The 26,927-nt window shown below is 47.3% G+C and overlaps 1 protein-coding gene across 1 annotated transcript in view; it reads right to left on the bottom strand.

Moving 5' to 3' along the window:
• LOC102451496 (alpha-2-macroglobulin-like protein 1) overlaps positions 1-26,927 on the bottom strand; it is a 57,936-nt gene that overhangs the window by 16,353 nt on the left and 14,656 nt on the right. Inside the window, exons 11-27 of the mRNA XM_075902336.1 lie at positions 23,900-24,009; positions 22,745-22,909; positions 19,597-19,830; positions 18,588-18,651; positions 15,663-15,808; positions 14,867-15,013; positions 13,203-13,391; positions 9,495-9,615; positions 5,253-5,370; positions 4,482-4,707; positions 4,161-4,287; positions 3,914-4,035; positions 3,546-3,597; positions 3,101-3,184; positions 1,496-1,672; positions 851-932; positions 575-731 (exon numbers count right to left, since the gene is read on the bottom strand). Of these exons, the coding sequence (XP_075758451.1) occupies positions 575-731; positions 851-932; positions 1,496-1,672; positions 3,101-3,184; positions 3,546-3,597; positions 3,914-4,035; positions 4,161-4,287; positions 4,482-4,707; positions 5,253-5,370; positions 9,495-9,615; positions 13,203-13,391; positions 14,867-15,013; positions 15,663-15,808; positions 18,588-18,651; positions 19,597-19,830; positions 22,745-22,909; positions 23,900-24,009 (2,321 nt within the window). The remainder of the gene's footprint in view (positions 1-574; positions 732-850; positions 933-1,495; positions 1,673-3,100; positions 3,185-3,545; positions 3,598-3,913; positions 4,036-4,160; positions 4,288-4,481; positions 4,708-5,252; positions 5,371-9,494; positions 9,616-13,202; positions 13,392-14,866; positions 15,014-15,662; positions 15,809-18,587; positions 18,652-19,596; positions 19,831-22,744; positions 22,910-23,899; positions 24,010-26,927) is intronic.

Here is a 26,927-nt window from a genome sequence, read left to right as displayed (position 1 = left end):
CGGTCTCCCTGTATCATGAGACCTCTGGATGTTCTTGATCTCTGAAAAGATTTGGCTCCAAAGATTCACACAATGTTCCATGCATAGCAGCTTGGGGACTTGCTAGGCTCATAAATAATAAAGAAGAAGATGCTTTTCTGAGATTTTGTCATTTGCAGCCAGGCAAACATAACGCAAAGAAGCTGCACAGGTGTCAAGGGGAATGTAATGTGTCCTGCAGAGCCTTTATGGCTGGTAATGATGCGAGAGAAGGAAAGAGCCCAGACTGACTCTCCAAGCTGTGGGGCAGGAGTTGGAAAAAAGTATCTTTGTTTTGTACACAGAGCCCATTGTGCTAGATGGCCCAGAAACAATGTGCATAGCACCTGTAGTGCTATCCTGAACTCCAGAGGAGAGCAAAGCAGTAAGGGAGAGGACACTGACATTGTAACACTCCTGTCAATGTCAGTTCATTGTGTGGGGAGGGTGCTTCCCCATGGTGAGTGGGAGCACAGCACTATTCTGTGGGAGCTGCCGGGGACCCCGCTCCTCTTCCCCACTAGTAGGGCTTCTCCCTCTCCTCCAGTGTCCATACCTTCAGGGCATTGTTGAAGAGTTTCCCCACGCTCTGGAAGCAGCCGCTGGGCAGCTGGTTCTGTCCCAGCCAGCGGACAGCATCCTTCACATGCCGCTCATCAATGTACAGGTAGGAGCTGGCCTGGCCGAAGGACCGAGCCACAAAAGCTGTCAGCCTGCAGAGAGCAGAGCAGAGAGGAGCGCTGTATCCATTGGCCTCAGAAGCAGGAAGGCTCCTGCCATTAAGACTCCTGGCCATAGGTGTGGCTGGAGGGCATCAGTTCTGCTCACTTACCAGGTGTTGCCCTCAGCATCACGCTTCCCAAAGGCGCTGTAGGAACCATTGTCATGTTTGTAGAGCAGCTGGCGCTGGTAACCTGGGGAGACAGGAGGACTGGGATGGTCTCTCAATCCTGAGGACTTGCAGCACCTCGAATTGTAGCCCAGATGTGGATTTCCATAAGATGGCTCCACACCTACCAAAAGCGGCTTGTTCCCTCCTAGATCCTATCCTGGCATGATCAGGATGCTCTGCACCACTCCAGAGGCAGGCTGCCAGCCCCACCTAGATCCTCACCCCTTCTGCTGAGGCTCCCCACCACAAGGAGGGGAGGAAGGGTTCAGAGCGCGTCCCCTTCCCCCTTAGAGAGGGGAGGACGAGCATGTGAACCCCAGCCTGGAGCACCGGGGTGGGAGGAGGGGGCACGACTCCAACCTCCCCAACCCCAGAGCCAGCAGGCGTTCAGGGGCAGCAACACTCCATTTCAGTATGCCTACAGCTGGTGTTCTGGAGGCAGAGCGTGGGCAGGGCTGTGCCTGGCAATTTGGGAAGGCCACTGAACCAATATGGAAACCCAGCATATGATGGAAACCACTTCAAGGCAGGGAGTGTAGCAGCACTCTGTCTCTCCCTAGTTCTGGCATTGCTGGCACCACTTACCGGTCTTCATGAATTCCAGTGCTTTGTCTCTGATCTCCGGGGTAAGCTGTTTTGTCTTCTCCAAGTACTGGAGTACAAAGATGTTTGGAGCAAACATGACCATGTTCTGTTCACCACAGCCAAAGGGCAATTGAAGTAGCTGGTGTAAGTTCTCTAAGGCTGCGCCCATGATATCCCCTGGAGGTTGAGAATGGAGAGAAAACACACAATCAGATCACTCCCCCAGTGTTGCTCCTACCACTTCTACACCATGAAGAGAATTGGGATATGCCCGGGCATAATATCACAGGACAGGGAGTTGATCATGTCTCTCTGTATGGACCTGGTGTGGGTTGCCAACTTTCACACACTGTAAATAAGCCCTCGACTTTCAGAAGGAGCCAAAAACCAAGCAAATCTCATTTCAAAACAAGCCAGGCCCTGAAAGAACCTCAACACAGTGTGACAGTCTGGGTTCTTGGACTGTGGTGGGTCCACTGTGCACCTCTGAACTTGCCCCATTGCCCCCCCCGTTTTGCCCCCTTTGCTCTGCTTGCCAGGAGCCAATAAAAACAAAAGCAGCAAGATGCAAGCCAGCCCTCACAGGCTGAAATAAGCCCAATTTCTGAAGTAGCTCTGCAAAATACGGCCCAACTGCCACTGATTTTGGTGCCAGTTAGGGCCTAAATACCTTTGCAGGTCTCAGCCCCAGCACTAGAACTTCACCAGGACTCTGCGGGGAATTCAGTGAAAAGCAGGGGTGGATGCTGCCTCCTGGTTCTGGAAGTGCACTCTCCAAACCTGCTGAGAGGCCCTGACCACCACAGCAGCACATGGTGCCCTGGCACCACAATCTTAATCCCCGCCTGGTGCAAAGGGAAAGTCCCAGGATGGAGCCGGGCTGGAGCATAAACTCCCAATGTTCCAAAGGGCGGGGCCCAGCTCTCCGCTCTGGGCATGGGGAGCAGGGAGCAGGACAAGCCTGGAGGCACGGGCACTACCCCTGTGGGGTGGGTCACTCTCCAAATCACACGTCACCCCAGGGCCCTGTGCGCCAGGCGAGCAGAAGTGTGTTCACCCATTTTCACACCCTGGTTTTCACAATTTTTGTGGGTGCAGTTGAGCCCATGAACACTAGAGCAGCCTCTAGGGAAAGAAGTACATGATTATGGGTCTCTTGAGGGATTATATGTACGGAGATACAAGAAGAACTAAGTCTGTTTCCTTTGGCTGAGCAACAGCTAAGGGGAGCAGGGAGATGCAAACCCTCAGTTATCTGGAGGGCGGCAATGCTGAGGAGAGGGGAGGATTTATTTGTGGCAGGGGTTGCCAGAGACTGAAACTGGGATAAAATCTGAACAAAGGGTGGAGTTTTCAGGCTTGGTTTCAAGAAATCTTCCCTAATGTTCAGATCTGTGGCATGGTCTCTCCCAAAGGCTGCCTTTCCCAGTCAAACCATTGAGGGTCCATTTCAATGAGGATCATTCTGCTGGAAGGGCAGTGGCTCCAGAAAAGGATTTTGGTTTTTAATATAGCTTTCAGAGGTGTGGATTGATGCAGCATTAGTGCCAGATGCTGCATGAGCCCTTCCCCCTGGCAGCAAAGGAACGGGGAGAAAGTCTTCACCAATGACAGAGACAATGGCTCGGCCTGATCCTTCCAAGACTCCTTCTGGCAGCTTCAGGGAAACTTCTTCTGTAACTGGATCCTCTGAGAAAGACAAAGCCCAAGAATTAACAATGTGTGTGATTGGAGAAAGCTAGAATCATGGGCCCAGAACTGCAGGGGGAGGCACCACTTGGAGTATATGAAGAAGGCAGGACCAAACATGATGCTGAAGGTCCTGTCAGCATGATCTGTGCATACTACCTTTCTCCCCCAGGTAGCTGCTGCTCCCGGCATTGAGTGTAACAGCACCATGGACATGGCACTTGTGCCCTTGCACCTTTCGAAAGGAACGGTGCTCTCAGTGTTTTCTTTCTGAACAGGTGCCTCTGCTATTTGGGGCTCTGAAATTACACAGCAGCCTCTTTCACAAGCCAGAGCAATTACGGTACTAGCCCATCCATACCTGTAACACACAGGAAGGCGTTGTGAGTCTTCTCTTCGAGGGTCCCGCCCGGCTATGGAAACAAAGGGAGTGTATGTCTGAAAGGAGATGGCAGAAAGGAAGACTGCTGTTCCAGTGCCAGGCTGTCTGTGCCTGAGGCGGCTACTGACCCTTTTCCTCTCCCTGACTCTGCTGCCTGAGTGCTGCTAGAGCAGTGTGCGAAGAGACCTCATCTCTCCCTGCCCCCTTGTTTCCCCTCCCTGACCCTGCTGTCCCAGTGCTGGCCTATCTATGCCTGAGGGGCTGATGTCCTCCTGGAGAGCCACATCCCTCCCAGCCCCTCTCGCCCCAGGGCTGGACCCACCTGTTGCCTTTGAAGCTCGACTGACCTTGACAAGGAGGGCTTGTATCACCGTGTCTGTCCGTCCTCGTGGGGGTGTCACGGCGATCTCATTGCCGCATAGGTCGTGTGCCTCCTCAGCCTCGGTGCTCACAGAGACATTCACCTTGCCTGGAAAGGTGACAGGAGAGCAAAGCTGAAGGCTTGCAAGGGGAGAGAGAGAGGGAAGGACATGTGGGCAGACAGATGGGCATTCACATTTGCTCTTGCCCCCTTTGCCCTCTCAACTGCCTCACCCAGTTTGGTGGCGGTCACAGTCCAGGAGAAAGTCTTGGCTTCACCAGCGCAGAGGCAGCTTGTGTATTGGCAATCTGGGCAAGATTCCACCCGAAGCTCCGGAGACTCAGCCAGGCTGGTGTTCACCTGAACAGGAGGGGAACAAACACACTGGGCACCTGGCAGCTGTAAAAGGCAAACAGCAGCTCTGCTACTGCAGAATATCAGTCTGCATGATGTGGACCCGATGTGCATGACCAGGACACCTCAAAATGTGGTGTGCCCGGTCTCTGGAACAAACACTATGGGCTCACGTGCGGTGTGGGGTAGCGAGCACTCACCTGGATACATTCCTTCAGGTAGTTGAAGACAATGGCATTTAGGGTGAAGGTCTCTTCTCGGACCACAGAGTAGGGCAATCTCACATCCACAAAGAAGGGCTGGAAAACTGTGAACGTGGCTCGCTGGGAGAGTCCAAAACCGCTATCCGCAATGCAGAACATGTTGGCTTGCCACTCTGTGATGGTGTCAGGAGCAGTGACCTGCAGAGACGCCTTTCCCACCTCACTGCAAAATGGATGGGGCATGGAGCTTGTTGCCTGTAGGGCACTAGTTTCCATCCAGTGCTGGCTTAGAACTTTGGCTGACTTGGAATGACAGGGAAATGAGGTACAAGCCTTTCATCTCTAAAGCACCCATTTCTTCAGTGCAAATTATTTTATTTTCACAAACTCCAAAATAAAAAGCAGGGAGTAAAGATTGGGGGGAATGTGATTGGTGGCAAGGGTGGGGGAAGAGAATGGAATTGTTTGTCCTTTAGAAGACTGTCAGAGAGGGCTAAATGTTTCAAATTTTGGGTGCCTGTTGTGTACATGATATATTGCCTGGGAAACACGAGAAGCCTGCTGGGGACAGACAGAAGGTTCCACTCTGTACAGGTAGGCATTTTCCAGCAAAGGCTTTTCCTCAGCCCCTAGACTACAGGAGTAGTTGAATCACTTCATGAGGTACTACAAAGTGAGGCACATCACTCATTGGAGATGGCAGAGGGTTTCATGCTCAGGAATTACCTGTGATTTTTCTTCCTAGGTGGATCTGTTGGGGTCACTTACCCAACGGGGACCAGATCCCAGATCCAGGTCTCTGGAAAATGTGTCCGTGGTTTTGTCTTTTCCTCCTTGGGGCTTGGTGTCACCTCAACGCCCGTTTGAGAAACAAGCGAGGGAATGACTGTGGGGAGTAAAGGGGCAGGTCAGTTAAGATGTACTGTGTTTAGTATTTCAGTGGAGATTAGCATGTGTTTAGTGTTTCAGTATTGAGTCCCCACTGAGTATAGGGTGTAGTTTGATGAGCCCCCATAGGGGTTCCAGTGTGTGATGGTAGGTGATAATTAGGGTGCGTGGCCAGAGGGGAGTTTAATGATGTATTGAAGCAGGTTCTCCTTGGGTATTTGGGTGACCAGTTTTTAAAATAATAGAAGATTAGGGCTTGAAGAGACCTCAGGAGACCATCTAGCTCAGTGTTTCTCAAACTGGGCTCCACGGAGCCCCAGAGCTCCGCGAGACATCTCCAGGGGCTCTGCGAGGTTGACAAACTAGAACCATCAATAGGTACAACACGTACAATCAGTGGACCGCTGGGGCTCCGCATAAATTTTTACACATGTAATGGGCTCCAGAGCCCAAAAAGTTTGAGAACTTCTGATCTAGCTTAAAGAAAGGCCAACCCCAACTAAATCATCCCAGCCAGGGCCTTGTCAAGCCGAGAATTAAAAACCTCTAGGGATGGAGATTCCACCACCTCCCTAGGGAAACCATTCCAGTGCTTCCCCACTCTTCAAGGGAAATAGTTTTTCCTAATATCCAACCTAGACCTCCCCCACTGTAATTTGAGACCATTGCTCCTTGTTCTGCCATCCATCACCACTGAGAACAGCCTCTCTCCATCCTCTTTGGAACCTCCCTTCAGGTAATTGAAGGCTGCTATCAAATCCCCCCTCACTCTTCCCTTCTGCAGACTAAATAAGCCTAGTTCCCTCAACCTCTCCACCCCAGTCCCGTATTCATTTTCATTACCCTCCCCTGGGCTCTCTCCAGTTTGAGCACATCCATTTTGAAGTTGGAGACAGGGCTAAGTATAGGGGAATTCCATGATTCAATCTACTTCTCTAGTGGAGTGCCTTGTTCAGTGAAGGTGATTTTTGTGTATATCCTGAACGTTTTCCTCAGACCATATTCTGCAGAATCTGAGAACCTGGCTATAGATAACAGATTTCTTTAAGTTTTTGGGGAGCCTGGATTTATGAAGATGGATGTGGTGATCTGTGAGTTTTTATGTATAGTTGTCTGTTGGGTTCCATTGGTGAAGCTAATCATGGTGTCCAGGAAGTTAATGCTGGTGTGGGACTGTTTCCAAGAGACTTGAATGAGGATCAGTGGTTAATAAAGTTGTGGTGGAAGTCTATGACAATTTAAATTGTCTGTCCAGAGGATGAATATATCTCAGGCATATCATTGCTTGTATGTTGTATTTTTCAAAAATTATTCTTCGAGGTGACTCATGAAAGGATGGCATTATGGTGAGCCATCCTAATACCTATGGCTGTTTGCTTAGTTGGACAATGTTTGTTCTTAGATGTAAAATGATTATGGGTTAGAATGAAATGGATGATTTTGGAGATGTATTTGGGGTAAAGAGCTGAGCAGTGTCCATTGTATTGTAAATATTGGAGGTAGGCTGCTATGCTCTCGTTGTGACGGATGCTGCTGTGTAGGGAGTTGACATCCATGGCAGCAAGGCTATGTTCTGTGGGAAGGCATTAATGTTGTGGAGTTTCTAGAGGAAGTTGGTTGTGTCCGGGAGGAAAGGAGCTCTTTCTGTGGTGAGTAGTTTGAGGATGATTTCTGTGAGTCCTGATATCATGTCAGCAAGACGGCCATGGCCAGATATAATGAGTCTGGCTCAGTTCCCTTGTTTGTGTTACTTGGGAAGCGTGTAGAATGTTTTTTTTCAGCCACCATCTTGTGGTTAGATTTCAGAGATGATATAGCTGTCCTTTTGATGGTGGAGACACTGTGATGTACGTGATGTTAAGTACAGGCAGTCCCCGGGTTACGTACAAGATAGGGACTATAGGTTTGTTCTTAAGTTGAATTTGTATGTAAGTCAGAACTGGCTCCAGATTCAGCCGCTGCTGAAACTGATCAGCGGCTGACTACAGGAAGCCCTAGGCAGAGTTGCTCTGCCCCTGGCTTCCTGGAATCAGCCGCTGATCAGTTTCAACAGCGGCAGAATCTGGACTCCTGGGACAGAACAGCTGGGGCACTGCCGAGTAGGTCCCCGCAGGACCAACCCGGCAGCACCCCAGCTGCTCTACCCCAGGCGTCCACAACAAAAGCCTGGTCTGCTGGGGGGGGGGCGCACTAGCTGCACCCCCTCCCCCCCCAGCAGACCAGGGAGACCCAAGCAAAGCCGCACAGGCGGCGGGACCCCGCTGCCCATGCGGCTTTGCTCCTTTGCCCCAGAGCACAGCAGGGAGACAGGCGCACAGCAGGGAGACAGGAGCAAAGCCGCAGAGGCGGAAATCAGGAATAAGGGATCTTTCGGAAAAGGCTTTATTTTCCAAAAGATCCCCGTCTAGACTGGCGCTTTTTGCCAGCAAAGCCCCGAGCCGGAAAAAAGCGGCAGCCATGTTCATGCAAATGAAGCGGGAAAGATTTAAATCCCCGCTTCATTTGCAATTGTGCTGTGTCTAATCTGCATCCCTTTTCCGCAAAAGGGGTGCAGCCTAGACACAGCCTTAGGGTATATCTACACTGCAAGCTTATTTAGGAAAAAGCCATTCCGGAAGAGATCTCCCAAAATATCTTATTTTGAAATAGAACATTCACACTACAGGGAAGCCTCAAAATTAGTCTGAGGCAGGTTCCCGTAATGTAGATGACCAGGAGACACTGGGGAGGAATAACTTAGAATAATTTAGGGTACATCTAGACTACATCCAGTTCTGTCAACAAAGCAAGCCACTTTGTCGACATGACAGTGTAGATGCAAAGGACACTATAGATGTAATAATGCCTTCTGTAGACAGAACTCTGTGGCAGTGTAGATGCAGGTATAGTTTTGTCGACAAAAGTCCACTTTTGTCAACAAAACCCTGTAGTCTAGAATAGGAGGAGCCTTAGAATAGGAGGAGCTATTTCAACATAGCAGCAGTGGAGCATCCACATACCCTCTCTTCCGAAAGAACTTTTTTGGAAGAGGCATCATTCCTCATAGAATGAGGTTTACCAATGTCAGAAAAAGCCCTCTGTTATTTCAAATTTCTTTCAAAATAAAACAATTGCTGTTTGGATGCTAGTATTTTTTTCTGGAATAATGTCCATAATTCTGGAATAACAGTGCAGTGTAGACACACCCTTAGAGAGAACAAATAATTCAGCTCTAGTAACAAGGCCGTCTTGACATTCAGGTAGAGTCCATGTGATGGTATTGATGCCACAGTTTCTCCCATAAGTGGTGTTCTGTGAGCTGTGGAGCAGTTGTAATCAGTTCCACATTTTGCAAGTGTTGGATGGAGTTTATTAGACTTCTAATGGGCTACGTCTACACTGGCCCCTTTTCCGGAAGGGGCATGTAAATTTCATGAATCGTCGTAGGGAAATCCGCGGGGGATTTAAATATCCCCCGCGGCATTTAAATAAAAATGTCCGCCGCTTTTTTCCGGCTTTTAAAAAAGCCGGAAAAGAGCGTCTACACTGGCCCTGATCCTCCGGAAAAAGTGCCCTTTTCCGGAGGGTCTTATTCCTTTGAAGTAGGAATAAGACCCTCCGGAAAAGGGCACTTTTTCCGGAGGATCGGGGCCAGTGTAGACGCTCTTTTCCGGCTTTTTTAAAAGCCGGAAAAAAGCGGCGGACATTTTTATTTAAATGCCGCGGGGGATATTTAAATCCCCCGCGGATTTCCCTACGACGATTCATGAAATTTACATGCCCCTTCCGGAAAAGGGGCCAGTGTAGACGTAGCCATGGTGTTTAGCATGTTGTATGTTTTGGAAGCCCTCAGAACCCAGGCAGGACAGGAATATGTATATGTAGTTGGCCCTGCATGTTATAAATAATTAATAAATATAGTTAGCTGGACCTCTCTTTGCCCACGTGGGTCCTTCATATTATGTTTTTTGTATATAAAACAAGAGCTGCAACAGGGGAAAATTAGTTCCCTCACTCACAGAGAGTCCAGAACTGCAGCAGCAGGTTCAGAGAGGAGAAAGGAGAGTGCCAGGTGGGGCTTAGCTTCCCTTGATCAGAGGCATTCTCACAGGGAATCAGCAGAAGATTGTATTCAGTTCTCACCATTATCAACATCATCATGCTGGTTTCTGGCAGACTGTAAGATTCTTTTCTCATAGGTTGGCCGTACACAGGAAACGGGCTTCTTCACTTTGGTGTTGGTTAAAATTTTCATTCTCAAATGCTGTAGAAAATGGAGAGAATGCAAAAATGATCAATGGGAGAAAAGGAGGGACAATGAAAGAAAAAACAAATTGTAATTAATGAAACAATGAAACCCAACATGTTGCAAAATTTTGTATGTTCATATTGAATCCAAATGTGACATTGTCAGGCTCAAGAAAATGTGTGGCAGAATGCAGACACGTATGTGATAAATGTTGGCGCGTATTCTTCACCTTCACCAAAGTCAATGGAAATACCCAGGTTTTACCCTGATAACGGTCATCTCAGAATCAACTCCACTAAATCTATTAAAAACAATTAATGAACAAAGTCAACTTTGACATGTTGTAAATCTGCTCAAAAGTTAGACCGTGCAGTATCAGAACATCAGGCCAGATGTTATTCAGTACTAATTCATGAAAACTCACACGGAAGTTACCTCAGAAGGGTAGCCACATTAGCCTGTAACAGGACAAACTTATAGACTCATAGATCACTGAATATTAGAACAGGAAGGTCCTTGGGAGGTCCTCAAATCCAATCCCCTGCCCTCACAGCAGGACCCAGCACCACCTAGACCATCCCTGACAGGTGTCTAGCCAACCTCCTCTTAAATATCTCAAGCAATGGAGATTCCACAACCCCCCTAGGTAATTTATTCCAGTGTTTAACCACCCTGACAGTCAGGAAGTTTTTCCTAATGTCCAGACTAAACCTCCCTTGCTGCAGTTTAAGCCCATTGCTTCTTGTCCTATCCTCATAGGCCAAGGAGAACAATTTTTCTCCCTCCTCCTTGTAACACCATTTTAGGTACTTGAAGAATGCTATCATGTGTCCTCTCAGTCTCCTCTTTTCCAAACAAAACAAACCCAATTCTTCCAGTCTTTCCTCATAGCTCACGCTTTCTAGACCTTTAATCATTTTTGTGGCTCTTCTGTGGACCCTCTCCAATTTCTCCTCATCTTCCTTGATAAGTGGTGCCCAGAACTGGACACAGTACTCCAATTAAGGCCTAATCAGTGCAGAATAGAGTGGAAGAATGACTTTTTGTGTCAGGCTCACACCATACCTGTTAATGCATCCTAGAATCATGTTTCCTTTTTTTCCAACAGAGTCACACTGTTGACTCATATTTAGCTTGTGGTCCACTATGGCTCCTAGATCCCTTTCTGCCGTGCTCCTTCCTAGATAGTTGCTTCCCATTCTGTATGTGTGAAATGGATTATCCCTTCCCAAGTGGAATACTTTGCATGTGTCCTTATTAAACTTCATCCTATTTATCTCAGGCCATTTCTACAGTTTGTCCAGATCATTTTCAATTATGATGCTATCCTCCAAAGCAGTTGCAACCCCTCCCAGCTTCTTCATATTTGCAAACTTAATAAGTGTCTCCTCTATGCCGATATCTAAATCGTTGATGAAGATATTGAACAGAACCGGTCCCAAAACAGACCCCTGCCAAACCCCACTTGTTATGCCCTTCCAGCATGACTCTGAACTATTAATAACTACTCTGAGTCAGTTATTAACCCACCTCATAGTAGTACCATCTTGATTGTACTTCCCTAATTTATTGATAAGAAGGTCATGTGAAACTGTACCAAATGCTTTACTAAAGCCTAGGTATGCCACATCCACTTCTTCTCCCTTATCCACAAGACCTATTATCCTATCAAAGAAAGCTATCAGATTGGCTTGACATGATTTAGTCTTCACAAATCCATGCTAGCTGTTTCCTATCACCTTATCTTCCAAATGTTTGCAGATGAATTCCTTAATTACTTGCTCCATTATCTTCCTTGGCACAGAAGTTAAACTGACTGGTCTGTAATTTCCTGGATTGTTCTTATTTCCCTTTTTATAGATGCCAGGGTATGTCTACACTACCCTCCTAATTCGAACTAGGAGGGTAATGTAGGCATACTGCACTTGCAAATGAAGCCCGGGATTTGAATTTCCTGGGCTTCATTTGCATGAAGCCGGTCGGCGCCATTTTTAAATGCCGGCTGTTCGAACCCCGTGCCACACGGCTACACGCGGCACGGAGTAGCTAGTTCGGATTAGGCTTCCACGAGGAGTACAGCTAGTTCAGATTAGGAAGCCTAATCCGAACTAGCTACTCTGTGCCGCGTGTAGCCGCACGGCACGGGGTTCGAACTGCTGGCATTTAAAAATGGCGCCAGCCGGCTTCATGCAAATGAAGCCCGGGAAATTCAAATCCCGGGCTTCATTTGCAAGTGAGGTATGCCTACATTACCCTCCTAGTTCGAATTAGGAGGGTAGTGTAGACATACCCCCATTTTCCTGTCTTCTGGAATCTCTCCCAACTACTATGACTTTTCAAAGATAAGAGCTAATGGCTCAGATACCTCATCTATCAGCTCCTTGAGTATCCCAGGATGCATTTCATCAGGCTCTGGTGACATGAAGACGTTTAACTTCTTTAAGTAATTGTAACTTGTTTTTGTTCCTATTTTAAATTCTAAAAGGACCCCATTTCCACTGTTAGGCATGCTGTCACTACTAACCTTCTTGGTGAAAACCAAAACAAATAAGTTAGTAAGCACATCTGCCATTTCCAAGTTTTCATTGAGCAATGGGCCTACCTTCTCTTTGGTCTTCCTCTTGCTTCTAATATATTTGTAGAATGTTTTCTTGTTACATTTTATGCCTCTAGCTAGATTGTGCTCATTTTGTGCCTTCATCTTTCTAATCTTGCCCCTATATACTTTTGTTTGCTTATATTCATCCTTTGTAATTTGTCCTAGTTTCCACTTTTTATATGACCCCTTTTTGATTTTTTATTCATATGAGATCTCATGGTTAAGCCAAGGTGATCTTTTGCCATACTTCCCATCTTTCCTATGTAGTGGAATAGTTTGCTCTTGGGCCCTTAATAATGTCTCTTTGAAAAACTGCCAACTGTCTTCAAGTGTTTAATCCTCTTAGTCTTGCTTCCCATGGGACCTGACCTACCAGCTCTCTGATGTGGAAACTATTTCATATTTAGCTAGAAGCCATCTTGAATAACAGAAACAATTTCAGCTTCTTGCTTTAGCACATAGACCAGAGTGAACTTTCTATCACCACCATGTGCCAGGCCAGACAGATGTACTATTGGAATGTTTCAATTGAGCTGGCTGAGAAGGAAGATTCACTCCCTAGTACCTGCCCACCATCTTGCTGATAAGGCTTTGTTTTTCTAAGTTTAATTGATGATTTCTGTAATTGGATGCCCTGACGTCAGACTTGTTTCGTTAAGGGTATAAAGATACTAGGATTGATGTGTATTAGGAGTCTTACTGGGCCCGGCTCTGCTGAGACCACGTTTGGCTCACTCTGTGCCTTATTGATCAATAAAGCTTTTGTTAGTTGCCTAACCACAGAGAGGCTTGCTTTTGCTTCAACACTGAGCTTACCAAAATCCGCCTTCCTGAAATCCATTGTCTCTGTTTTGCTGTTCTCCCTCTATGATTTCATGGTCACTTTCATCAAAGCTGCCTTCCACTTTCGAATTCTCAACTAGTTCTTCTTTTTCCCATAAATGTACAATTCCAGTGGTCAAGAACAGGAGCCATTCAGTGCAGTAGCACAGAAGATACCCACCTTAAACAGACTATAGACATCAGCCTCGCTTTGATACCAGGGAGCTCCCATCAAAGAGCGCCTGTTCCGGGCAGTGGGGAGGAGAGGAAGAACAGGGGGCAGACAAGGATATGGCTCAAAGTCTTCCACACGATAAGGATATCCTCGGCCACCAATCATATAATCTTCTTCCAAGCCCCACAAATACACCTGGATGAGAAAATGAAAGTTACTATACTGAACTGGGGTTAAGTGTATGTGTGTGTATGTGAAACAAAATACAGGACTATGTAGCACTTTAAAGACTAACAAGATGGTTTATTAGATGATGAGCTTTTGTGGGCCAGACCCACTTCCTCAGATCAAATAATGGAAGAAAATAGTCACAACCATAAATACCAAAGGATACAATTTAAAAAAAAAATGAACACACATGAAAAGGACAAATCACATTACAGAACAGAAGGGGGACGTGGGGGGGGGAAGGAAGGTGAATGCCAGTGAGTTAATGATATTAGAGGTGGGGAAGGGGAAATGTCTGTGAGTTAATAGTATTAGAAGTGATAATTGGGGAAGCTATCTTTGTAATGTGTAAGATAGCTGGAGTCTTTGTTAAGTCCCGTGTGGAGAGTGTCGAATTTTAGCATGAATGCCAGTTCAGAGGATTCCCTTTCAAGTGCAGATTTGAATGTCTTCTGAAGTAGGATGCAGGTTAGCAGGTCATTGAGACTGTGTCCTTTCTGGTTGAAATGACAAGCAACTGTTTTTTCTTTGTGATCCTGTCTAATGTCTGTTTTGTGGGCATTGTGTGTATGTGTGTGTGTTGCCCTCTACTGGTAAGGAGCAGGACAGCTGAACTTTTGTACCTTAGGCCTCATCCTGCTAAAAGTTCATGGCAAATCTCCTTTCCCTCACAACCTTTCGGAGCAGGGGAATCTAAAGTCTATCCCTGCTATCACCATCAATTTGGAGTAGCCACAGTCTGTAGTATAGTGCCAAAGAAAGTCCTAGATACTGGTAACCAGTTTTCTTACTCTATAATAATACTTTGCCCCTCTCCAAAACTTTTCACAGCAAAGTGTCTCAGAAGCACTTCTGAGCATCAGTGACTTAAGTCTCACAACCCACGCACCAGCTGAAAGGGAAACCGAGGCAGGGACCTACATCACCCAGTAAATCAATGGCAGAACTTGAATTAGAACCCAAGAGTTCTGGCTCTTGGCCTCTTGAGTTAACCATTAGCACAGACTCTCATGGCAGAGAAATGTGGCATCGGTGAAACAAGAGGAGGTGCCAGTACAGTAAGCAGAGGGCCAGCAGCAATCCCACTGCCCCGTCCACACTTTCCCTGGAGGGAGTGCCCATTATTCTTTTGAAGTTGCCCGTTCCACCTATCTGCCTGATGCCCCCACCACTTCATTCCAAGCATTGCCCCTGGAGTAGCCATGGAGGAACAGGGAGGAATCAGCCACCTGCTGGTCAAGGAGATCAAGTGAGGTAGAGGTCTACTGGCAATCAATACACAGTGTAAAGGTCAGACAAATTGGTGGTGGCTGGGTTTACCCATCTTGTAAGAGGGCCCTGTTTAGGTACATCAGAATATGCTTCTCACCTGGCACGTTCCATGGGGCAAGCCTGGCCAGAGTGGGGTCACCTAGTGGTTGAGGAAGAGCAGGTTTACTCACACTCTCTGGTGTCATGATGTTATCTTCCTTGAGGAGGACGCTCTTGTCCACTGCACGGATGGAGCACAGGGAGCCAGGGTCAGCCTTCAGGTTAAGACTGACCTTCGACCCTGGGAGGTCCTCCGTCTCTGAGAAGGCCAGTGTCACCTACAGGAGGAGAGAGATGACTGTGTCTAGACTGGCAAGTTTTTCCACAAAATCATCTGCTTTTGCGGAAAAACTTGCCAGCTGTCTACACTGGCCGCTTGAATTTCCGCAAGAACACTGATGATCTCATGTAAGATCGTCAGTGTTCTTGCGGAAATACAGTGAAGCTCCCATTCGGGCAAAAGCCCTCTTGCGCAAATCATTTGTGCAAGAGGGCCAGTGTAAACAGCACAGTACTGTTTTCCGCAAAAAAGCCCCGATCGCGAAAATGGCGATCGGGGCTTTTTTGCAGAAAACCACGTCTAGATTGGCCACGGACGCTTTTCCGCAAAAAGTGCTTTTGCGGAAAAGCGTCCTGCCAATCTAGACGCTCTTTTCCGTTAAAAGCATTTCCGGAAAATCATGACAGTGTAGACGTAGCCGATGTGTTTACCAAATGGAAGAAGGGTAGAAAACAAAGTGGGTGCATGAGCCATGCAACTGAGAGAGAGAGATTGGCAGAAAGAGGAAGCATGGGAGTGAGAGCCTGCTAGAAACACAGACAGAAGGGCACAGAGATAGTGGAGGGCACATTGTCCCAGCCAGATCGCCTCTCTGCCCCACATCCCATTCCCCAACCCCCACTTCAACATCCCAGGACAACACTCACCTTGTGTTTGAAGCACTTGCTGACTGTGAACACGTCCACATCGGCTGCTACCTCTCCATCAGCAAATATGGCATAAAGCAAAAGATTGGCAGTGGGTGCAAGTTCAGAGCTGATGGGCAGAGTCAATGAGAAGGAACCCTTCAGTGCTGTATGAGAGGGTGGGAAGTGAAAGAAATGCTTATTTAGATCCATGCAAAACTGGTGCTGGATATTACTGAGGCATAGGATTTTATAATTTTTGTGGCGTGATGCTGGCAGACCAGTGTCAGCTCATGCCAAGGCCACAGGTCTCACTGAACACTGAGGGTATGTCTACACTACAAAGTTAATTCGAACTAACAGACGTTAGTTCGAATTAACTTTGGTAGGCGCTACACACGCGAACCGCTAGTTCGAACTTAATTCGAACTAGCGGAGCGCTTAATTCGAACTAGGTAAACCTCATTCTACGAGGACTAACACCTAGTTCGAATTAAGTAGTTCGAATTAAGGGCTGTGTAGCCACTTAATTCGAACTAGTGGGAGGCTAGCCCTCCCCAGCTTTCCCTGGTGGCCACTCTGGACACCACCAGGGAAACTCTTCTGCCCCCCTCCCGGCCCCGGAGTCCTTAAAGGGGCACAGGCTGGCTACGGTGCCTGTGCCAGGTGCAAGCCTGCCAGCACGCAGCCAGCAGACCCTGCACCTGGCACAGCACGAACCAGCCACCCGCTGCGACCCAGCCCTCCGCCTCTTCCCGGGACCAGCCTGGCGGCTCCCGAAGGCCTGCCCGGGACCGCAAGAGGTGGGCGCCCGCCTGGTCTAGTGCGGACATCGTGGACCTCATCCACGACCTCCGCACTAGGCACAGGAAAGTGGCCATCTAGGGCAGGATAGCTGCCAGCCTGGCCACCCAGGAGCAGGTTTGCATGAAAATCAAGGTGGTCCACTGAGACCCTCGACCCTGAGCCCTGAGCTTAGAACGGCCGTACTGGGTCAGACCAAAGGTCCATCTAGCCCAGTAGCCTGTCTGCTGACAGCGGCCAACACTAGGTACCCTGGAGGGGATGGACCGAAGACAATTACCAAGCCATTTGTCTCGTGCCATCCATCTCCAGCCTTCCACAAACAGAGGCCAGGGACACCATTTCTACCCCCTGGCTAATACCACTCCATGGAACCAACCTCCATGACTTGATCTCACTTCTCTTTAAACTCTGTTCTAGTTCTAGCCTTCACAGCCTCCTGCAGCAAGGAGTTCCACAGGTTGACTATTTGCTTTGTGAAGAAGAACTTTCTGTTGTTAGTTTGAAGCCTGCTACCTATTCATTTCATTTGGTGTCCTCTAGTCCTTCTATTATGGGAAATAGTGAAGAACTTTTCTTTATGCACCCTCTCCACCCCACTCATGCTTTTATAGACCTCTATCATATCCCCCCTCTGTCTCCTCTTTTCTAAGCTGAAAAGTCCCAGTCTCTTTAGCCTCTCTTCATATGGGACCTGTTCCAAACCCCTGATCATTTTAGTTGCCCTCCCCTCTCCCACCCTCTTTCTTCCCCTCTCTCACCTCCTTTTCCCAGTCTCCCCAAGTTTTGTTCAATAAAGAGGGTTTCTATTTTTGAACACACGTGTCCTTTATTTTGTACATCAGGAAGGGGGCTAGGAAGGGGTAAGTTGAAGGAGGTGAGGGAGGAATGGGGCACGAGCCCCCGATGGGGAGGGCTGGGGTGGCTCTGCGGGCTCCTTGGGGTGGAAGCTCTCCTGCAGCCCCCCGTTTCCCCCCCGCCCCAGATGGCAGCCTGCGGCATGTGCAGCTGGGCTGATGGCCGAGTGCTGTGATGTGCCAAGTGTGGGCACTCAGGGCACTCCAATTGGGGAACCCCTGAGAACTGTCTGTCCGGGGTGGGGGTCGGGTCCCTTTAAGCACAGTCCTTGGCTAGCCTGAGACAGCAGCTCCATGCTCTAAGTCCTAATCTGATGCCCTGCCGGCACTGCTTCCGGCCATCCTTAACCTTGGTTCAGGGTCCACTCAATGTGGACTTGCTAGTTCGAATTAGCAAAATGCTAATTCAAACTAGTTTTTAGGTCTAGATGCACTAGTTCGAATTAGCTTAGTTCAAATTAACTAATTCGAATTAAATTAGTTCGAATTAGTGCTGTAGTGTAGACGTACCCTGACACATGCACAACTGGAAATGAATCTGGCTAACCTGTGGGTTCATCTAGTGAGTGTTATAAGAATGTGTATAGGATTTAGATTTTATGGAATGCTATAGGATGCTGCATGTTTTAATCCTACGTTATAATATTCCAGGCTATAAAGGTATGTTGCGTGTTTGCCCAGTAAACACCTCCCTAAAGGTGTAACTCATCCAACAGGGAAAGAAGCACCAAGTGAGGTAAACTGCTCATCCTGCACACAGGATGACCCATTGCAGGCAAATGAGGCATTCAGTAGTCCCCCTGAGGCATTCCAGTCTAACTGTGACTCCATGGTAAGACTGTTACAGGAGTTAGAGAATTCCCACCTGCTATTGGCTTGGTGAAGCCTAATTACAGAATGTACAACCAGTTAGGAGGTTCTGCCCTGCTTTTTGGCAGTCGTGAGCCACTTTCAGACTGTGATATGTGGATAAGAACAGTATCTGCAGAGACATTCACTAGGCCAGTCAAGGAATCATAGAAATGCAGTCTGGAAAGGGACCTCAAGAAGCCATTTAGTCCATCCCCTCACACTGAGTATACCTGGACCATCCCTGATAGGTTTTTGTTCCATCTGTTCTCAAAACTCCAGACTGGACAGACCAAAGCAAGAGGTGGGACATTGGATCATCCATAGCCAGGCAAGGCAGGAGCCTGCCTACCATACTAAGATGGCCCAATGGCCAGATCCATTGGGATGCTCTCCATGGAGTTTGTTGCAGCTGCAGCTGGGATTTCTTACTTACTCTCATCCTGGCCAACTGGCACTTGTGTCTGTCCATTGAGAACAATCCTGCCTCTTGAGACAACCTGCAGAGGAGACAGAACAGCCTGTCAGGAGCCAGGCTTCTGAGAAGAGAACATGCAGAGCAGAGTGAGTCTGAGAGAGACAATCACCGTGCTTTATCATTAAACTCATAATGGACGAAGGCCCAGAAGCCTCAGAAATGTTCTCTAAGCAACGGAACCCGTGGGAACTCCAAGGGAAGGTTGCCAAGGCACTCACCTGGCAACCATGCCTTCCAATTCCAGCCACAGAATCAGGCCAGACTAGCAACAGTCCCCCAAGGCTGGCTCAAGACGTTCCTAGCAGAACAAGATAACTCGGGGGGGAGGGGGGCTGGGAGGGAGGAGAGCTGTCAAATGCTGTGGGACTGGGAGTTTAGTGAGGAGGTTTCAGAAACATGCATTCCACTCAGCAAGATATCTACAAATCCAAGCATAAAATGGAATCCACAAAATGTTTTACAGACCATGAATAGTTACCCCTTTTGCAGAGGTCTGTAAGGGTATGTCTACCCAGCAACATTATTTCGGAATAACGTCCATTATTTCCAAATAACTATGAGAATGTCTTCACAGCTAGCCCATTATTTTGAAATAATTTTGAAATAATGGGTGGCTCATTCCACGAGGAATAACACCTCTTCCAAAACAGCTATTTCGGAATAGCTGTAGTATGGATGCTGCACTGCTGCTGTTTTGAAATAGCTCCTCCCCCAGGCCATTCAAAATAATTACTCCCCAGTGATGGCTGGGACTCTAAATCAAGATAGTGCATCCACATTAGGGGAGCCTGCCTTGGACTAATTTCTAGGCTTCCCTGTAGTGTACTTGTGTTATTTTGAAATAGCTGTTCTGGAGTATTTGTTCTGGAATAGCTTATTCTGAAATAAGCGTGAAGCACAGATGTAGCCTCAGGGCTACTGCTGTAAAAAAACATGTGATCCAACTGCCCTGAAAATTAGTGCTCACCAAATAATAGAAATCCAGATGATCTGACCCAGGAACCAGCTCATTCCGGTCCAGGATGTAATCCACCCGCACTTCCTGTTCTTGGTCACAGGGCAGCTCTTCTTCCACCTGCTGGATCTCCAGGAAGCTGTTGCTCTCAGAGTAGAAGGGTTTCAGCCAATTGAAAGCCTCCTGCTGGACCACTGCATATGTGTAGAGATCCTCCTTGGTTATGTTCACAATGGAGTATCTGCCCTTCAGAGCAAAAATGCATGGCAGGGTTAACCAATGGGGAAGCCTGTAATTGGGGTGCTGCTGGAAACTTTCAATGCAGTGCCCAGAGTGTATGTCCAGGCTCCCACCTAACCAACAGAGGCTGAGATTACAGCAGAATCTACCCCCAGGTGCTGAACTAGATTCCAGAGTATGCAATTCCTTTTTCTTTTTAACTCTGTTGTGAACACTTTTGATTTCAGAGAAAACTGAAAATATGACTTGCATGTAGTCTGCAATGTCAGCCTGAGACTTCAGCCATCCAGAGAGGTATGAACTCCCCCATTCATTGCTATAATGTATTAACTCAGAAACCTACACGTAAGGCAAGAGTCACATGGCACCATTGTGAACTATTTCATTGCATAAATATCCAGCAAATGTATTTGTCCCATAATCCCAGCCCACCTTTTCTACCTCCCCGGGTGCCAAAAGTCACAGTTAACCCTGTTCAGCTACCCAAAACTCCAGCTTTCTCTAAAATTTTTCTAATGCACATATGTGTCCTCAGAAGCATTCCTGGTAAGGTGTGCACTTGGGTGGCTTCCCTGGAGAGAATCAAATACCTTGGAGAGAATCGAATACCACCAAGCTGATTAGCAGAGCACCCACAGTGCCCATAGCTGGCAGCATGTGTTCCTACTAGTGGTGCACATCTGCACATGCCTCAGTGCACATAAAATTGATTCTGCACAGAGACAGAAAACAGTAGAGGGAACTTTAGTCCTCAGTATCAATCTACAGCAGACTGAAAAATGAAAATTATAAGGCTGAGAATAATAAATTGAATTTAGTATGAAAACTGTGTTACCTGCTTTGACCCAAGCTGTTAGCCAAAAATGTGGACTCTTGTAGCATATTCCACTTGAGAGCAGAAACTGACATAGAGCATTTCTTTGATGCAGTGTTTTGTGTTTCAAGCAATGTACAAAGTCCAGTTTTCATGAACACAAGAGAAACCAAACCATAGGAGATAATTTCCTTGCTCAGAGCCCCAAATCTTTAAGCCAGCATTCAACCCAACATCTCTCTCTAGCCTTCTCCCAGGGCCACCACACCATAGTCAGTCCAGGCAATCTCTGTCACCTCTTTCTCTGCCTGTTTCTATCAGCTTCTCAGCTACTGAGGTGGAAACTGTTGGCTTCTAATTAAAGTTTGAATTGTAGAAGCCTCTGCTGATTGGCTGAGCCTTGGTAGGGGGAGGGACTTTCAGGCAGTCCAGGGTTATATAAAGCAGTGAGCAAGCAACCAAGTGCAAGCTGGTTGCCATTTTGGAAGAAAAAAGTAGAGGACTGGAGGCCCAAGTGTCGACCCTACGTTCAATCAGAGAGGATGAAGACTTCCTCGATAGAAGGCAGCGTTTAATCCTGTAAGCACAGCAGGCAGAAGAGCCAGAGAGGGCAGTATGGGACCAGGAAGAGAACTGGCAGCATGTAACTTCTAGAAGGGGAAAAAGGCCAGCACAGGAATCTCTCAATGCTATCGAGGTAAGTAATCACTTTCAGGCTCTCTCCACAGGCTCTGCGGTGGTGAATGATTTTGAAGGAAGAAACCAGAAGGGAACACCATCAGCGACCTGATGGGCAGAATCCCCTTGGATGCTAATATGAAGGGGAAAGAAGTCCAGGACAGCTGGCAGTATTGAAGCCTTATTGAAGGCACAGAAAGAAACCATCCCAATGCGTAGCAAGCAACCATCCTGATGGCGGTTGGTTTCTAGCGGAGTGCCCCAAGGTTCGGTTCTAAGTCTGGTTTTGTTCAATATCTTTATTAATGACCTGGATGAGGGGATGCTTCCAGTTCTAAAAATGGCCTGCAGCAGCCCTGATATTTCCAGCTGTCTGACCCAAAGTGCAGAAGAAACCTCAGGGGTGGGCCTTGCCCTGGAAGCCAGGTCCAGTTTGCTGCAGAGAATTTAGTGCACAGAGTGGGGATGTGAACTACTAGTCGACTCTCTGATAAACAAATGTGTATTGGATAGTTGACATACTAGTCGACTAGTTTGCTTCCCCCTCACCCCACTGCCTCTATCATAAAGAGACAGTAAGTGGCGGAGCGGAGGCAAGGCTGCTCCCCAACTAACCCTGGACTCCATACGGCGCTGCCACTTTTAAATGCCGTTGGGAGCACAGGACAGTCCCCTGATGGCCCCATGCTCCCCACAGCTCTTTCACCTTTGAAGTGTAGCCCTGGGGCAGAGGTGCCCTTATTGACTAACTAAATAGCTGATGCAAAATGCATTGACTATTTGATTAGCCAGTTACTCTAAATGTAACATACCTAGTCCAGAGCTCCAGTACTGGAAACAGGCTCTGGGAATTTTCACCTGGATGTCATTGTTTGCAGTCCAAGGGGAACAGAATGGAGCTGGGGTGTCAGGAAAGACTCTGCTGAGCACTTCCATGATGGAGCACTTGTTCCAATCCATCTCCAGACTGTGGGGAATGGCTGGCAACAGGGATCAGGCAAGGGTCTTTGGCACATTTCCTTCTGGGACATTGGTGCCAATCTAGTGACAGATAAGCATGTGGTAGGCAGAGTTTAAGTCTAAGCAAGGGCAAGAAGCAATGAGAGTAGAGAATGTTGCCATGGTTACTGCTAGTGAGGGGAAATAGGAGGCTGTGGCAGGAGGTGGAATTGTGCTTAAGGAGGCTCCTCCTGCCCAAAGGAAACATTTCCTTTGTTGGCACATCGGTCTGAACTGGAGCGATGGAGTTACAGGTCTTCCTGGTCAAGGCTGGCAGATAACAGGAAGGGTTCATTAAAGCTGCCAAGGCAGACAGACGAGAACAGTGGGAGCCAGGAGTTCCAAGTTCCACAGCCTGCTTCCACTTTCTCTGCTCTTCCTCCAGGTCCCCCTCGCTCTGACCCTGCTTTGTCCACCCGTGTGACTCACCCTCAGCGACACCAGCGTGTTGTTCCACTCCGAGGTGTCTAGGGTGAAGTGGACTTCCCCCTTCTCATCTGTCACATACGGCAGGTGCGTCTCCTTATCATTGACATCCACAGTCAGGTAGACAGTGTGGTTTTGGATGGGAACTTCATTGATGGCAAAGTGCATCTGCAGAGCAAAAAGGGAAATAAGCACCAGCTGTTCCAGTAATCACTGTGCTGGAGGGTTGGGAGACAGAATACCTTCTACATGCTGGAAACTGGGTGAGTTTGGGTGCTTACTACTAACCCTTTCCACCTAAAGCCTCATAAGTGCTTGACAGGTTACAGGTGGGAGATAGGGGTCCTAATATCCATTGCTGAAACAACATCAGCAGCTGCACTGGAGTAAAAATACGTGGGAGCGTAGGACAAGAATGTACAGGCAATGCATCCAGCAGAGACTTCTGAGGGGATTTTGAGGACAAGAAAAATCAAGCTCCTGGCTATTGAGCTTAACACATCTTTTCCTTTCAATAATAGTATAGTGTTAGTCTTTAAACATTAGAAATGGTTGGAGTTCCCATTCTAAATCGCATCCAAAATTTCAGCTTCACAATTCCTCCTAGCCCACACTGGGGCACTAGGCCAGTACTGACCTTGAGAGAAAAGCATCCCCCATTGAGCCATCCACACCCCTCACTGCAGGACAGACTAGGGCACTGGGGTCAGAAGTGACCACACTAGGCCTGACGTGAATGCCCAGAGATCTTTCCAATGTAACCCCATCTCCTGCATGCATGTCCTGACAGAGACAGACTCCTTGTTGGAGAGCATTGAGAAATGCTCCCAGAGGACCTCCAGAGAACAAAGAATCCATCTTCCAAACTGTTAACTCCCCGTGCTTGGTGACTCGGCTGGGAGAGATGGGGGAATGGAGCAGGGGTCAGAATTTCCCATAAAGGTGGCACAGAGAATCTAATCCTCAGAGAGCGTAAGTCAACATAGCACTATTGGTGTCAATGGAGCTGCACCAGTTTACACCAGCTGAGCATTTTTCACACAGTTTATTCCCAGCCATATTATTCTCTCCCTACCCCATGCATGTCTCCAAAGTATGTAGCAGTGACTCTTCTAAAGAGGAAGGGGGAATGGTAAGAGAAGGGAGAATGTGTGTTACCTTCCCAGTGTATGGAAAGCCGAGCTTGTAAAAGGGGTTGAGATTGACAAAGTTCACCTCTACCATCTTGGAAGCGATAGCAACAAAGGCTGTATCCGTGTCTGTGGCTCCTGGGTGGAGAGAGGAGACAGCTGTTAACCATAGATGCATTTGTTTGTCCTCACCTACCGCTATTTCCAGTTTGGGGACAATTTATATCTTCAGGTCAGCGGCACAGCTAAGGGCACCCGCATAGCCCCGCAATATGCCAAAGTCTTTATTGCTGATCTCACACGTTTCCTCAGCTCTCACCCCCTAGCACCCTTCTTCTACTTATGCTACATTGATGACATCATCATATGGACCCACGAGAAGGAGACCCTTGAAGAATTCCACAGGGATTTCAACAACTTCCACTCCACCATGAACCTTAGCCTGGACCAATCATAAGGATGTAAGAGTGGCCATACTGGGTCAGACCAAGGTTCCATCTAGCCCAGTATCCTGTCTGCTGACAGCGGCCAATGCCGGGTGCCCCAGAAAGAGTGAACACAACAGATAACCCTCACATGATCCCTCTCCTGTCATCCATTTCCAGACAAACCGAGGCTGGGGACACCATTCCTAACTATCCTGGCTAACAGCCATCGATGGACCTAACCTCCATGAATTTATCTCGTTCTTTTTGGAATCCATACAAGAGATCCACTTCCGGGATACTACAGTACAAATAAATGATGGTCACATAAACACCATCCCTTACTGGAAATCTACTGACTCCTATTCTTACCTAAGTGCCTGTAGCTTCTATCCAGGATACATCACATGATTGATTGCCTACATCCAATCCCTAAGATACAACGAGATTTAATCCAGTCCCACAGACAGAGACAGACACCTACAAGATCTTTCTCAGGCATTCTTAGAACTTAAATACCTAGCTGGGGAAGCGCAGAAACAGATTGATAGAGTATCCAAAAGTTAACTAGTTCAAGACAGGCCCAACAAGGAAAATAATGAACACCACTGGTTATCCCTGCAGCCCCCAACTTAAACCCCTCCAGTGCATCATTTACAATCTACCACCTATCACTCTCACAGGATTTAGGCTAATCCTTGCCTATAGGCAAACCCCTCCCCCTATGTGAAGCAAATCCTTTCCAGCAGCTACACATCATGCCTCAGACACACTCACCCAGGAACCAAACCCCTGCAACAAACTCAATTCCCAGCTCTGTGCATACATCTATATAAGTGACATCATTACAGGACCTAACCGCCTAAACCACATCAGAGGTTCATATAACTGCACATCCACTAATAGGATCTATGCCATCAAATCCCAGCAATGCCCCTCTGTCATGTACATTGGCCAGATTGGACAGTCTCTGAGACAAATCATATATCAGAAACTGATGGACACAAATCATATATCAGAAACTGTAACACACAGAAACCTGTAGGGGAACATTTTAACCTGCCTAGGCACTCAATCATGGATTTAAAAGTAGGCATTCTTCTACAGAGGAATTTCACCAATTACAAAGAGAGTCTGAAGAACTGGAATTTATCTACAGATTTATCTAGGAGAAGAAGCAATGGGCTTAAATTGCAGCAAGGGAGGTTTAGGTTGGACATTAGGAAAAACTTCCTAACTGTCAGGGTGGTTAAACACTGGAATAAATTTTCTCAGGAGGTTGTGGAATCTCCATCTCTGGAGATATTTAAGAGCAGGTTAGACAGACACCTGTCAGGGACAGTTTAGAATAGATGGTGCCTGGTCCTGCCATGAGGGCAGGGGACTGGATTTGATGACCTCTTGAGGTCCCTTCCAGTTCTAGTGTTCTATGATTCTAGGATTTGACACTGTTACCCTGGACTTAAACAAAGACGTTTACTGGTTGACACATTACAAATACAATTTCTCCTGCTGTTAACATCTGCATTTCCAAATCAAAAGCTGTATACGGGACACGTGTAGCCCACTTATTTAATCTCATTAGGATTGATCAAGTGGGCCCTTGAAAGATCGTGATTCTATATACTTTGATTAGTCTCTGGCTGTGTCTAGACTACATCCCTCTTTTGACAGAGGGATGTAAATTAGACACTTCAAAATTGCAAATGAAGCAGGGATTTAAATATCCCATGCTTCCTTTGCATAATTGCATAATGGTGCTCTTTTGAACAAGCGCCATTTCAAAAGTAAAACCACGGTCTAGACGTGATTCAGTCAAAAATGGCAGGCTTTTTTAAAGATCCTGTACATCTCAAAATGAGTACATTGCGTGATTGTGCAAATGATGCACAGGATATTTAAATCCCGGCTTCATTTGCAATTTTGAAGTGTCTAATTTACATCCCTCTGTCAAAAGAGGAATGTAGTCAGACACAGCCTAAGGTGCCATTTTTTGCATTTGTTAAGCATTCAGCATTACAGGAGACAAACAATATATATAAGTATACCATTGTGAAGCTTACAGCCTAAATGTTGGATACAGAACAAGCCTGGGCCACACATATATGGACACTGAGACTTGAACCCACTACCTTCAGCAACAGCTATTATTATTAGAGCTAAAGGAGTGGTTCTGTTACCTGCAGGTAGGTAAGAGGTTGTTCTGGTCACTGTAACCAGCCATCATGGGGTGACTTTGTCATACCAACAAAGGCAGTTGATTACCAGATGCACTGGGACAGCTAAGGGCCTGTGTTATTTAGTAGGATGTGTTTACTGTCCCATGTCTTCCCTCCTATGTGCCATTGGCCTGCAGAGGACTTGTGACTGAAGAAGGTTAATGTTTGCCAATCATTCAGAAGAAGCAAGTCTGCAGGAGGAATCTGACCAAGGCGAGGCTGGGAGGCAGCCAGATTGGGATTGGGGCATTATTCCAAGGACAGGGGACTGTGCGGATAAAGGCGTGGAAATGACAAAAGGGGGAGGTAGAGAGCTGACAAAGAAATAACGGAGAGGCTGTCAGAGGCATGGGCTGGACGGCATGAGCTAGAGCTCAGTCCAATGAGCAAGGGGCAGCTGGTGCAGATTGTG

Source organism: Pelodiscus sinensis, chromosome 1 (genome assembly GCF_049634645.1).
Source record: "Pelodiscus sinensis isolate JC-2024 chromosome 1, ASM4963464v1, whole genome shotgun sequence".
Taxonomy (NCBI): Eukaryota; Metazoa; Chordata; order Testudines; family Trionychidae; genus Pelodiscus; species Pelodiscus sinensis.
This window is presented reverse-complemented; position numbering and strand designations above follow the sequence as displayed.